Below are 15,344 nucleotides of genomic sequence, written 5' to 3' on the forward strand. Positions count from 1 at the left end.
TAGGACATGCACTCACTCCCTCTTGCGAGAGCACTGGAATCACAACTAACTGCTGAACGATCATCAACAGGGAGACACTGGAATTCACCAAAAACATACCCGACATCCAAAGAAAAAGGAGAAGCCACAATGAGACAGTAGGAAAGGCTCAAGCACAATAAAATCAAATCCCATAACCGCTGGGTACTGGAGAACAATTATACCACAGAAGTCCACCCACTGGGACTTCCTCGGTGGCTCAGTGGTTAAGAATCCACCTGCCAAAGCAGGGATCATGGGTTCGATCCCTGGTCCAGGAAGATCACACATGGTGCAGAGCAACTAAGCCCATGCACCACAACTGCTGAGCCCGTGTGCTGCAACTACTGAAACCCGTGTGCCTAGAGCCCATGCTCCACAACAAGAGAAGCCACTGCAATGAGAAGCCCGTGCACTGCAAGGAAGAGTAGCCCCCACTCAGTGCAGCTAGAGAAAGCCCGTGCAACAACGAAGACCAAACACAGCCAAAAATAAATAAATTAAAAAACAAAAAACAAATTCTTAAAAAAAAAAAAAAAGAAGTCCACCCACTGGAGTGAAGGTACTGAGCCCCAAGTCAGGCTTCCCAACCTGGGGGTCCGGCAACAGGCGGAGGAATTGCCAGAGAATCAGACTTTGAAGGCTAGCAGGACTTGACTGCAGGACTTCAACAGGACTGGGGGAAACAGAGACTCCACTCTTGGAGGGCACACACAAAGTAGTGTGCACATCAGGACCCAGGGGGAAGGAGCAGTGACCCATAGAAGACTGAACCAGACCTACCTGCTAGTGTTGGAGGGTCTCCTACAGAGGTGGGGGGGAGGGTGGCTGTGTCTCACCGTGAGGACAAGGACACTGGCAGCAGAAGTTCTGGGAAGTACTCCTTGGCGTGAGCCATCTGGGAGTCCACCAAGAGCCCCACCAAAGAGCTTGTAGCCTCCAGTGCTGGGTCACCTCAAGCCAAACAACCAACAGGGAGGGAACTCAGCCCCATCCATCAGCAGATAGCGGATTAAAGTTTTACTGAGCTTCTGCCCACCAGAGCAACACTCAGCTCTACCCACCACCAGTCCCTCCCATTAGGTAGTTTGCACAAGCATCTTAGATAGCCTCATTCACCAGAAAGTAGATAGCAGAAGTAATAAGAGCTACAGTCCTGCAGCCTGTGGAATGAAAACCACATTCACAGAAAGACAGACAAAATGAAAATGCAGAGGACCATGTACCAGATGAAGAAACAAGATAAAACCCCAGAAAAACAACTAAATGAAGTAGAGCTAGGCAGCCTTCCATTATTCAGAATAATGATAGCGAAGATGATCCAGGATCTTGGAAAAAGAATGGAGGCAAAGATTGAGAAGATGCAAGAAATGTTTAACAAAGACCTAGAAGAATTAAAGAACACACACCTAGAAGAATTAAAGAACAAACAAACAGATGAACAATACAATAACTGAAATGAAAAATACACTAGAAAGAATCAATAGCAGAATAACTGAGGCAGAAGAATGGATAAGTGACCTAGAAGACAGAATGGTGGAATTCACTGCTGTGGAACAGAATAAAGAAAAAAGGATGAAAAGAAATGAAGACAGCCTAAGAGACCTCTGGGACAACATTAAATGCAACAACTTTCACATTATAGGGGTCCCAAAAGGAGAAGAGAGAGGGAAAGGACCTGAGAAAATATTTGAAGAGATTATAGTCGAAAACTTTGCTAACATGGGAAAGTAAATAGCCTCCCAAGTCCAGGAATCACAGAGAATCCAAGGCAGGAAAAACCCAAGGAGAAACACAGGGAGACACATAGTAATCAAACTGACAAAAATTAAAGACAAAGAAAAATTATTGAAAGCAGCAAGGGAAAAATGACAAATAACATACAAGGGAACTCCCATAAGGTTAACAGCTGATTTCTCAGCAGAAATTCTACAAGCCAGAAGGGAGTGGCATGATATATTTAAAGTGATGAAAGGGAAGAAACTACAACCAAGGTTACTCTACCCACAAGGATCTCATTCAGATTCACTGGATAAATCAAAAGCTTTACAGACAAGCAAAAGCTAAGAGAATTCAACACCACCAAACCAGCTCTACAACAAATGCTAAAGTAACTTCTCTAAGTGGGAAACACAGAGAAGAAAAGGACCTACAAAAACAAACCCAAAACAATTAAGAAAATGGTAATAGGAACATACATATCAATAATTACCTTAATGAATGGATTAAATGCTGAATTAAATGTGAATGGATTAAATGCTCCAACCAAATGACACAGGCTCACTGAATGGATGCAAAAACAAAACCCATATATATGCTGTCTACAAGAGACCCACTTCAGACTTAGGGACACATGCAGACAGAAAGTGAGGGGATGGAAAAAATATTCCATACAAATGGAAACCAAAAGAAAGCTGGAATAGCAATACTCATATCAGATAAAATAGGCTTTAAAATAAAGAATGTTACAAGAGATGAAGAAGGACACTACATAATGATCAAGGGATCAATCCAAGAAGAAGATATAGCAATTATAAATATATATGCACCCAACATAGGAGCACCTCAATACATAAGGCAAATGCTAACAGCTATAAAAGAGGAAATCGACAGTAACATAATAATAGTGGGGGACTTAAACACCTCAGTTATACCAAAGGACAGATCATCCAGAAAGAAAATTAATAAGGAAACACAAGCTTTAAATGACACATTAGACCAGATAGATTTAATTGATATTTATAGAATATTCCACCCAAAAGTGGCAGAATACACTTTCTTCTCAAGTGCACATGGAACATTCTCCAGAATAGATCACATCTTGGGTCAGAAATCAAGCCTTGGAAAATTTAAGAAAATTGAAATCATATCAAGCATCTTTTCTGACAACAATGCTATGAGACTGGAAATCAATTACAAGAAAATAACTGTAAAAAACACACATACATGGAGGCTAAACAGTGTGCTACTAAATAACCAAAAGATCACTAAAGAAATCAAAGAGGAAATCAAAAAATACCTAGAGACAAATGACAACAAACCATGACAATTCAAATCCTATGGGATGCAGCAAAAGCAGTTCCAAGAGGGAAGTTTAGAGCAATACAATCCTACCTCAAGAAACAAGAAAAATCTCAACTAAACAATCTAACCTTACACCTAAAGGAACTACAGAAACAAGAACAAACAAAACCCAAAGTTAGTAGAAGGAAAGAAATCATAACGATCAGAGCAGAAATAAATGAAATAGAAACAAAGAAAACAATAGCAGAGATCAATAAAACTAAAAGCTGGTTGTCTGAGAAGATAAAATTGATAAACCCTTAGCTAGACTCATCAAGAAAAAGAAGGAGAGGACTCAAATCAATAAAATTAGAAATGAAAAAGAAGTTACAATGGACACCACAGAAATACAAAGTATCATAAGAGACTACTACAAGCAACTCTATGCCAATAAAATGAGCAACCTAGAAGGAAGGGACAAATTCTTAGAAAGGTATAACCTTCCAAGACTGAACCAGGAAGAAATAGAAAATATGAATAGACCAATCACAAGTAATGAAATTGAAACTGTGATTAAAAATCTTCCAACAAACAAAAGTCCAGAACCAGATGGCTTCACAGGTGAATTCTATCAAACATTTAGGGACGAGCTAACACCCATCCTTCTCAAACCCTTCCAAAAAATTGCAGAGGGAGGAACACTCCCAAACTCATTCTATGAGGCCCCCATCACCCTGATACCAAAACCAAAGATACTCCAAAAAAAGAAAATTACAGACCACTGTCACTGATGAATATAGATGCAAAAATCCTCAACAAAATACTAGCAAACAGAATCCAGCAACACATTAAAAAGATCGTACACCATGATCAAGTGGGATTTATCCCAGGGATGCAAGGATTCTTCAATATACACAAATCAATCAATGTGATACACCATATTAACAAATTGAAGAACAAAAACCATATGATCATCTCAATAGATGCAGAAAAAGCTTTTGACAAAATTCAACACCCATTTATGATAAAAACTCTCCAGAAAGTGGGCATAGAGGGAACCTACCTCAACATAATAAAGGCCTCATGGGACAAACCCACAGCAAACATCATTCTCCATGGTGAAAAACTGAAAGCATTTCCTCTAAGATCAGGAATGAGACAAGGATGTCCATTCCCGCCACTATTATTCAACATAGTTTTGGAAGTCCTAGCCATGGCAATCAGAGAAGAAAAAGAAATAAAAGGAATCCAAATAGGAAAAGAAAAAGTAAAACTGTCAGTGTTTGCAGGTGACATGATACTATACATAGATAATCCTAAAGATGCCACCAGAAAACTACTAGAGCTAATCAGTGAATCTGGTAAAGTTGCAGGATACAAAATTAATGCACAGAAATCTCTTGCATTCCTATACACTAACAATTAAAGATCAGAAAGAGAAATTAAGGAAATACCCCCATTCACCACTGCAACAAAAAGAATACAATACCTAGGAACAAACCTACCTAAGGAGGTAAAAGACCTGTACTCAGAAAACTATAAGACACTGATGAAAGAAATCAAAGATGACACAAAGAGATGGAGAGATATACCATGTTCTTGGATTGAAAGAATCAATATTGTGAAAATGACTATACTACCCAAAGCAATCTACAGATTCAATGCAATCACTATCAGATTACCAATGGCATTTTTTACACAACTGGAACAAAAAAGTCATAATATTTGTATGGATATACAAAAACCCCAAATAGCCAAAGCAATCTTGAGGGGAAAAAAATGGAGCTGGAGGAATCAGACTCCCTGAGTTCAGACTATACTACAAAGCTACAGTAATCAAGACAATATGGTACTGGCAGAAAAACAGAAATATAGATCAATGGAACAAGATAAAAAGCCTAGAGATAAATCCCTGCACCTATGGTCAACTAATCTATGATAAAGGAGGCAAGGATATACAATGGAGAAAAGACAGTCTCTTCAATAAATGGTGCTGAGAAAACTGGACAGCTACATGTAAAAGAATGAAATTAGAACACTCCCTAACACCATACACAAAAATAAACTGAAAACGGATTAAAGATCTAAATATAAGACCAGACACCATAAAACTCTTAGAGGAAAACATAGGAAGAACACTCTTTGACATAAATCACAGCAAGATTTTTTTGACCCACATTCTAGAGTAATGGAAAGGAAAACCAAAATAAACACATGGGACCTAATGAAACTTCAAAGCTTTTGCACAGCAAAGGAAACTATAAACAAGAGAAAAAGACAGACCTCAGAATGGGAGAAGATATTTGCAAATGAATCAACAGGCAAAGGATTAATCTCCAAAATATATAAGCAGCTCATGCAGCTCAATATTAAAAAAACAAACAACCCAATCAAAAAATGGGCAGAAGACCTAAATAGACATTTCTCCAAAGAAGACATACAGATGGCCAAGAAGCACATGAAAACCTGCTCAGCATCACTAATTATTAGAGAACTGCAAATCAAAACTACAATGAGGTATCACCTCACACCAGTTAGAATGGGCATCATCAGAAAATCTACAAACAACGAACGCTGGAGAGGGTGTGGAGAAAAGGGAACCCTCTTGCACTGTTGGTGGAAATATAAATTGATACAGCCCTGGGGATAACAGTATGGAGGCTCCTTAAAAAACTGAAAATAGAATTACCATATGACCCAGCAATCCCATTCCTGGCCATATACCCAGAGGAAACCATAATTCAAAAAGACACATGCACTCCAATGTTCATTTGTAGCAGTATTTACAATAGCCAGTCATGGAAGCAGCCTAAATCCCCATCGACAGACAAATGGATAAAGAAGATGTGGTACATATATACAATGCAATATTACTCAGCCATAAAAAGGAATGAAATAGGGTCATTTGTAGAGATGTGGATTGATCTAGAGACTATCATACAGAGTGAAGTATGTCAGAAAGGGAAAAACAAATATCGTATATTAACGTGTATATGTGGAATCTAGAAAAATGGTACAGATGAGCTGGTTTGCAAGGGAGAAATAGAGACACAGATGTAGAGAACAAATGTATGGACACCAAGGGAGGAAAGTCAGGGGTGGGGTGTGTGTGTGATGAATTGGGAGATTGGGATTGATATATATACACTAATATGTATAAAATTTATAACTAATAAGAACCTGCTGTATAAATAAATAAATAAAATTCTAAAATTCAAAAAAAAAGAAAAAAAATTTAGAGAATATATGCCAAAATATTGTCAGTGTTTGTTACTTAAATGATAGGATTAATTTTCTTCTAGTTCCCCTGTATTTTCTAAATGTTTGACAATGTTCATGTATTTGTACACATATAATGCATTCCTATATGTAACACTACAATGTATTTGTATTTCTATGATGTATATGTATTACTTTTGCAAAGTAAATGTAGATATATGAAAAAATAAGAATAAAAATATATTCTTGATTTAAACATTAGAAGGGTGCAAAAAAAAAAAAGAAAGTTCAGTCATTGTTTTTAAGCCCTGGATCAGTTTATTTTCTAAAGACTTTGTAGATCCCATGCAAAAAATTGTAAATCAAAATGTCCTATATGTACAAGTATAATCTTCATATTAGAAATGCCAGTAATGGGGGTGGGTGGAGGGAGGCTTAAGAGGGAGGGGATTTATGTATACATATAGCTGATTTACTTTGTTGTACAGCAGAAACTAACACAACATTGTAAAGCAATTATACTCCAATGAAAAAAAAAAGAAATGCCATTAATAATGATGTGTCATATGTGAGAGTGTGGGGCTGCGAATACCTAAGTCTTTGTAAGTGAAGGAAATAGACCAGTCCCAAACCAGTGATTTCTCTACATTGTGCTCACACAGAGGTTATCATCTAGTCTTTTTCGTTAAATATAATAAAAGAAAATACCATTCACTGAGTATTTGTATATATGAAGAATTTTTCCAAGATCTTCCACCCATTAATTCTTTTAATCTTTATAATAACCCTATGGGGTATGTTCTATTTTTTACTCCAATTTCACAGATGATGAAATTGAGTGAAAAGGTAAAGTAACGTGCCGAGGGCACACATCTGTTCATTGACCAACCCGGGATTTGAACCAGGAGTTTCGATTCCATGACAGATTTCTTTATCTACCACCCTACTGTGCACAAAATGAAGCCTATTGCTAGTGATGGGGTGTGATCATAGAGCTCTGATAAACCACTGCCTTCTTTTTAACTCACGTGGCCATTAACTCTACCATCTACAGGAGAAACAGAACCCAGAGTCTGAATTTCACTTGGAGAACTTGACAACCTGTGGATCAAATCTGTTTTCAGCGGGAATAGAGACAACCAGTATCACTCTGAGCTATGGGCTCCTGCTCCTAATGAAATACCCTGAGGTTCAAGGTACAGCAAATATCCTAAGTATTTATGTAGGATAAAATATGAGCTCCTGGCACTGGTGAGGGTTGGAAGATACTACTGACAGTGACGACTTCTCTTTCTTTGGACTGCCTTGTAGAACATCATGCAAAGGGTCATCCATGTGGTTTGATTTTATAGATCAGAATTATATCAAATGATGCTGATAAGAAAGAGAGACCTTTATGAACCCAAAGACTTTCATTTAGGTTTAAACACAGAGGAGCTTCTGAATCCCAACTCTTCCATATGTGATGCAATGCTGAAGAGTGAGCCCTATTTAGATGAGGGATGCATGGATTCCCATGGTGGCTTCTCATTCTCGGCCTGCCCATACCTGGCTGTGTGACCTCAAATAAGTTATTTCACCTCACAGGTCTGTGTTTTTCCGTCTTGAGAATGGATCAGACTCCCCAAAGGGAATTTTTAGCTCCAATGTAATTAAAATTTAAAAATGAAATTGTAGTAGCGTGATTTTCTCAAGCACGTTCTCAGAGCACAGGTCTTAGAAAGCCAGTGTTTATACTGCTTAACAAAATGGTGTTTGCCATTCCCACAAAAAGTGTAGGAGACTGGATGAGGCTGACAAAGGAGATGCTCCCACTAGAGTGAGGATTAAACATTTCCTCTCTCCAGCTGCTTTGCCAGGAATCTGGGGTAAACCTCAGTCCCTGCCACAGAGGTCATCTCCTCACCTGCACAGGAGGACAAACCAATTCAGGCAGGAGGCCAAGGACATAGCTGATGCAACTTTTATGTTTCCTGCAGCAAAATCTCTGGTCTTTTAGACCAGAAAATAGAAAATAGAAATTCCGTTGAGGAGCAGACCCGTGGGCTGTTTAGCAACATGTCTTTGACCTTGGGATCCTTTTCTAGGCCACTTTCTATTATACATCGTAAGCATTTCCAGGTGTCCAGGGGACACATCTCTTGAGTAACATTCATGATTCATGTCTTTGCAGCCAAAGTTCATGAAGAAATTGACCGTGTAATTGGATGCAACCAAAGCCCCTGCATGAAGGACAAGATAAAGCTGCCCTATACAGAGGCTGTGCTTCATGAGATACAAAGATACCTCACCCTCCTTCCTTCTAACATGCCCCATACTGTGGTCCAGGACACGAAATTCAGACAGTACTTCATCCCTAAGGTTAGAGGTGTCTGAGAAAGCTGGCTGGGATAGAAGAGGCAGCATGATACCTCAGTGGGGCCTGTTAAAGGCATATCAGTTCTGTTTCAGGAAGAGAGGCAATTGAGAGACATGGAAAGAACACAAGGTCAGAGTCACATGGCCTGGGTTTGAAATCTGTCATTGCCATGCAGTGCACCTTCAGGCCATTCTGTCACCTCTGTGGTCCTGTCTCTGCTTCCTGGAATGGGGAAGCTGACCTGGGGCTCCCAAGGCCCCTCACACTCTCACGTAGAATGTATTGAGGGAGAAGTGATTTGCATTAATGAGAGTGTTGTGGGAACAGAAACCTGATTTTCCATGATGGATTTTTAAAAGGGGGAAGAGATGGAAAATGTATCTGCAGCTCTAAAGTAATCAAGTCAAATGTCAACTTTCTTTAACCCGAATTCTTTCCTCTGAAGACCTCATATACCAGGACAGTTGGGATACTGCTGCCCATGACAGTTAACAATTATCAAAAGAGTAGTCAGTCTTCTGTAGTCAGTCTTCTGTAGTCAGTCTTCTGTAGTGATTAAGGGGTTGGGTTTTACATTTAATCCATTCAGGAGTATAGAAGAGGAAGAAAAGGTGACAGAATACTGCAAAACTGAAACAGCCCCCAACCTTACTGCCAAATGTCAATGCAAAAGTCTATTAACACATAAGTCTAGCATCACATTAAAAATACTACATCACCAGCAAGTGAAGGTAATCAGGAACACAGGAATGGTCTAACACCAGAAAATCTGGTTTAATAAAATTCACCATATAAATAGAATTTAGAGAAAAATCACATGATAATCACATTTGTACAGAAAATGCTTTTGATAATATTAAAGAGTTTAACCCTTAAAAAATTAGGAATAGATAAATACCTCATTAGCCATGGAAAACATATTTCCTAAATCATACTTTTTGACTAAAAGCATTCCTATTAATATCAGGAATAAGACAAGGCTATCCACCATTACCAGTATTTAACTAGAATTAGAAAAAGGTAATGAGATAAAACATTTAAGAGGCGGGGTCGATTTGTAGGTGACATAATTGTACCTGGAAAACTCAAGAAAATTAACTTAAGTACCACTGCAAAAATAGAATTTTCCAGTGGTTGGGTACAAATTTATTATTAAAAAAATCAATTTCTACCCTATATAAAATAAAAGCTATGTTTTAAAAACATAATGAATAAAAGCTTTTTATTGATAAAAACGAGGGTAATATACTTAGGAATATACTTGATAAGAAGTTTATAAGATTTATACCAAAATAAACCCCCTTAAAATGTTAATGAAAGATATACAAGTTTTGAATAAATTAGAAGACTTATTCTGCGTTCAGGTAGGAAGATAGCAGTTACCCTGAAATTAATCTATGCATTTATGAGATCTCAATGAAAATATAAACTAGATACTTTTTTGTAACTAAACTAACAGATCTCAAATTTGATATGGGAAATTTGAAACTAAAGAATAGTCAGGGACAGGTCCTACCAAATATTAAAACATAATATAAGGTCACAGTTATTAAAGCATTATAATACAGCTTCTTGAGTAGACAGATCAATCAAATAAAGTCTAGAAATAAATGTAATTATACATGGAAACTTAATATATGATAAAGGTGGCTTTTTCCTTGTAACCTAGAGGAAAAATATTGATTATTCAGTTGTAGAACTCCCAGGGAAGTTGGAAAAATAAGAATAATAAATCCCTACCTCAAACTTTCATATAAAATAAATTTTATATGAAAATTTATTCTTGGTGGCTCAAATATATACACATAGAATATTAAACTATAAAAGTGCTAAGGATAAAAGCAATAATTTTTTTTGAGAATTTCAGAGTGAAGAAAGACTTTCTAACATTGACCAAAGACAAGAGGAATAAGAGGGCTATACGTTTTAAAATGGATAAATTTGGTTACATGCAAATAAGAAAAATCTAGCTAAGAAAAAGAAACAAAGTCAAAAGACAAATGACAAACTGAGACAAAATGTTTCATAGTTCATAAGAACAAAGAACTAATTACTGAAAAATAAAATGAACTCCTACAGTCAGCATGAAAAAAACCCAGAACCAACAGATAAAATGCGTGGGAGACAAAATTTAAATTTGAGTGAAAGTAATTACAAATGGTTTTTAAATATGTGAAAATATACTTACACAATAAAATATATTGAAAATAAAAATGATAAAGAAACATGTTTTCACTTGTCACAATATGTTGGCAAGATATAAAAAAACATATGTTTTTGCTAGTAGTATAAATTGGTGTAACTTCCATGGAAGGCATCATTACAATTTCTATGAAAATTCAAAACGTTCATAGCAATTTGAAAAGTAATTCCACTACTAGGAATTTATCCTTTGTGTATATTTCCCCCCAAATAATATTCATTGCACCAGTATTGGTGCTGAATATTCATTTAAGAAGGACTTTAAATTATTATTATTATTATTATTATTATTATTATTATTATTATTATTGGCCACGCTGCATGGCTTACAGGATCTTAGATCCCCAAGCAGGGATCGAAACTGGCCCCCGGCAGTGAAAGCACCAAGTCCTAACCACTGGACCTCCAGGGAATTCCCTAAAAATTATTTATGTAAAGTAGAATACCAAGTAAGCTACAGAACACTACAGGATGCTACTATTTGTGGAAAAAGTAGGAAATAGGTGTGTACCATTTTTTTTAATCCATAAGATATCTCATAAAGGATGTATCGTACACTGGTAAGAGTGATTACAGTAAGAAGGAAACCAGGGGACTTGAGTATAGGAAAGAGACTTATTTTCACTTTTGTACCCTTTTGTACTTTTTTTTTTGTGGTATTTTATACCATGTGCATGTATTACCTACTCCAAAACCTGTGAAATAATGTTTCAGGAAATACAAAATGAAGTAAAAATGGGAAGAGGAGGCTTTTACTTAAACAGGGGTGCTTTATGACCCATAGATAGTTGGGTCAAATTCTAACCATGCCACTTGCTAAAAGTATAACCTCAAGTAAGTTATTTCTTCTCTCTGAATCTCAATTTCTGCATTTATACAATGTGAAACAAACAAACAAACAAAAAGAGCCTACTGGATATGGTTGAAGTGAGAATTAAATTTATAAACTACTAAACACAGTGTTAGGTAAATGTGAAGCATTCCATATCAATGGTCGTTATTATTTTGTCATTTAAATCTCACAAAATCTAATGGGGCAAAGAGGAAAGCCTACTGTTGTTACCCCACCCCGTTTTACAAGTGAGGGAAGTGGGGTTTGATCCAATAGATTTTATAGATTACAAGTTTCCATCTCTCATTTTCTTCCATTCACACTTGAATTCAGAAAGAAAAAAATTATGAAATGTGAGCTCTTTCAATTTGAGGCAACAATTCTAGTAAAGTGCATGTCTAGACAATATGGGTTGCAAACCTTAGCTTTTTAACAATTGATTATTGCACATTGACCATAACAGTGCTCTTCCCACAGAGAACCATCTTATTACTTGATAAAAGATATTCTATTGTAATGTGTGTAAAAGAGCCATCACACGAGACAGTGCTCTCCAGGCAAACTTAAGAGTGCTCGATCCTATTTAATCCACTGTGATTAAAAGTGTTAGACTTTTTATGAACCAAAGGTAAGCATGATAATGTGCCACTCCACTCTCCATTTCTTGGTTCCAGGGCGCTACTGTATTGCCATTACTGTCTTCGGTCCTGTACGATTGCAAGGAATTTCCCAACCCAGAGAAGTTTGACCCAGGTCACTTTTTGGATAAAAATGGCAGCGTCAGGAAAACAGAATATTTCGTGCCTTTTTCCATGGGTAAATATAAATACACCCCATCCAAACCATACACATGCACCTTTTGGATAACTTTTAGCTTTACTGAATATGGCACAACTAAGTAATCCGCTGATGATAGCAAAGTCAATCAAATCAATCTGTTATAAACCCTCAAATCGGGATGGATCCATTTAAGTCTGTATACCAGTAGGATCAGGTAAGTCTTCCAGGGACTCTTTTGTTGTTTGGTGATTGAGTACAATGCTAGTTTTTAAAGAAACCAAGGCAAATCAATTTAATTCAGATTTCACACATTATCAGATAACTAAGGGACCTCCTTTTACAAACTCTTGCCTGTTGATCTCCCTTTCATAATACGACTTTTTTTTTCCCCCATTACGCGGGCCTCTCACTGTTGTGGCCTCTCCCGTTGCGGAGCACAGGCCCCAGACGCGCAGGCTCAGCGGCCATGGCTCACGGGCCCAGCCGCTCCGCGGCATGTGGGATCTTCCCGGACCAGGGCACGAACCCACGCCCCCTGCATCGGCAGGCGGACTCTCAACCACTGCGCCACCAGGGAAGCCCCATAATATGACTTTTTCAAAACAAAAGATTCAAGTTTCTCTCTTCTTATAAAATTATTAACCATTATTAATTTTCTGATTCTTAAAGAGGCCATCAGAGACACCTTGACCACTTCACCCTCTTTCTTCCCCTCTGAAATCCAGAGCCCCACATACCCTTGCCTCTTTGCAAGTGCTGGATGGCTCCCAGTTGCTAGTTCTCATAAAGTCATAAAAACAACTTAGGATTGCTCAGCACCCATTCTTTTTCTTTGTTACCCTAGCCAATCATTTGATTCGTATTTTCAAAAATAATAGTATGTTTTATTTCTAATTACAGTGATAGTAAGTGTTCAGTATAAAAGATGGAAAATGCAGAAGAGCAAAAAAAAAAAAGAGAAAGGAGGGACTTCCCTGGTGGTGCAGTGGTTGAGAGTCCACCTGCCAATGTGGGAGACAAGGGTTCCGGCCCTGGCCCGGGGGCTTCTGCATGCCAAGGAGTGGCTGAGCCCTTGCGCCACGGCTGCTGGGCCTGCGGCACTGGAGCCCTTGGGCTGTGGCTGCTGAGGCCGCGTGCCTGGGGCCAGAGCTCCGTGACGGGAGGAGCCGTTGCGGTACCCCACACACCAGGATGAGGAGTGGCCCCTGCTCTCCGCAGCCTGCCGGGGGCGGGGGGCGGGGCACGAGCAGCCACAAGGACCCAGCACAGACATAAATAGATGGATGGATGAGTGGATGGGTGGATTTGTAAAAAAGGAAAAAAAGAAAAAGGAAAATCATTTGCAATTTCAGACTATAGCCTGAATTTCAGATTCAGGCTATAATCGCTGTTAATATTTTGCTATATATACTTCACACAGTTGTCTAGATATACATAATAAATGTATATTTTATTTTAAAAAATCAAGCTCATTCTGTACAATCTATTTGATAACCTGCTTTTGCTTAGTGTGTTGTGATATGACAGCATTAAGTAATCTTCTGTACAAACATGTTTAGGTTGTGTTGCATGATAGATGCACAAGGATTTATTTAATTAATCCAGTATAGGTGGATGTCTAGTTTTCAACTAACTCATCAGTGTCATAAATAGCAATGCAAGTGACACCCACATAGGTGAATCTCTAATTCCTACAGATAAATCCCCAGAAGGAGAATTACTGAATTAAGAGTGAAAATTTCTTTAGAGAGTTTTGATATGTATTGACAAATATCCGTCTAGAAGAACTGTACCAGTTCATTGTCCTCCAGCAGTTTCTAAGCCATCCCTTTTCTGATCAGTGTTTTCATTGGCTGTTAGGAGTGTATAGTATTTGAATATGAGCTATTGTATTTGAATTTGGAGCAAGTTAATGGAACTGTCTCCTCCTTCCAGGGAAACGGGCATGTGTTGGAGAGGGCCTGGCCCGCGTGGAGTTGTTCCTGTTTTTCACCACCATTCTGCAAAACTTTGTCCTGAAGCCCCTGGGGGAGCCAAAGGACATAGAGACCAAACCCATTGTTACCGGGTTTATCAACATCCCACAACCCTACAAGCTGTGCTTTATCCCTAGACAAAAGAAGAACTTTTCTCTTTTAACAATTTAAATCAAAGTAATTGCTTTTTCCTCTCATTCCTTCTCCCACCCCATAGTCTCTTTTCATTTTAAGTACTGCCTAAGACAGAAACACTACTTACTAAAAGCTTGATGGACATTTGTTTAAACCTGCAAATCCCTTGCTAAAAAGGATTTGGGTCCTGAAAACTCGAAGAGTAAAACAATATACTTATATCCTATAGAGTACTTTATAAACCATGATCCAGCCAAACCAGGCCCAGGCCCACAGAAGACCTTTACTGAGACAACTGGCAAATAGTGGAGCCTTCACTCTTTCTGTGGCTTTGGAGATATGCTGATTTTCTATAGTTTTTCAAAATAGAGAAATTAATATAATGGCCTATGTGTATTTTTTCCTATTTCCAATGGAAAGCACTTACATGATTTCTGCCACATTCACAAAATAAATCCTTTTTTTCTACAATAGATTTTCTTTGAATGTTTGACTTTATATCAAGTCTCAAAAATCCCTTTCCTTGAGCTATGGGCACTCTATAATTAGAATATCATAAACAGATGAAATGATAATCCCCACCACAAATCTCTTCCTTCCCCAACCCATCTATTTGCAGCCATTGATTTACATGGAGGCCCAAGGAACCCCCTTGGATAAGAATTCAAACCATGTTCATAGGTAGGATTCAGACATGCATAGTTACATCTTCTTCAGAAAGTGATAAGGGGCAGGGCTGGGGGTTGGAGAGCAAGTGGGCAGATTGCAAGGTAAGACTGAGTATTGCTAAGAGAACAGTGACCCAGAAGAGAATGGCTAG

At 38.1% G+C, this 15,344-nt stretch overlaps 1 protein-coding gene across 1 annotated transcript in view; it reads left to right on the forward strand.

The window, feature by feature from the left end:
* LOC131751223 (cytochrome P450 2C23-like) overlaps positions 1-14,560 on the forward strand; it is a 32,635-nt gene extending 18,075 nt beyond the window's left edge. The window contains exons 6-9 of the mRNA XM_059054727.2: positions 7,295-7,436; positions 8,414-8,601; positions 12,308-12,449; positions 14,349-14,560. Of these exons, the coding sequence (XP_058910710.1) occupies positions 7,295-7,436; positions 8,414-8,601; positions 12,308-12,449; positions 14,349-14,560 (684 nt within the window). The remainder of the gene's footprint in view (positions 1-7,294; positions 7,437-8,413; positions 8,602-12,307; positions 12,450-14,348) is intronic.
* Positions 14,561-15,344: the final 784 nt, after the last annotated feature.

Source organism: Kogia breviceps, chromosome 2 (assembly GCF_026419965.1).
Source record: "Kogia breviceps isolate mKogBre1 chromosome 2, mKogBre1 haplotype 1, whole genome shotgun sequence".
Lineage (NCBI taxonomy): Eukaryota > Metazoa > Chordata > Mammalia > Artiodactyla > Physeteridae > Kogia > Kogia breviceps.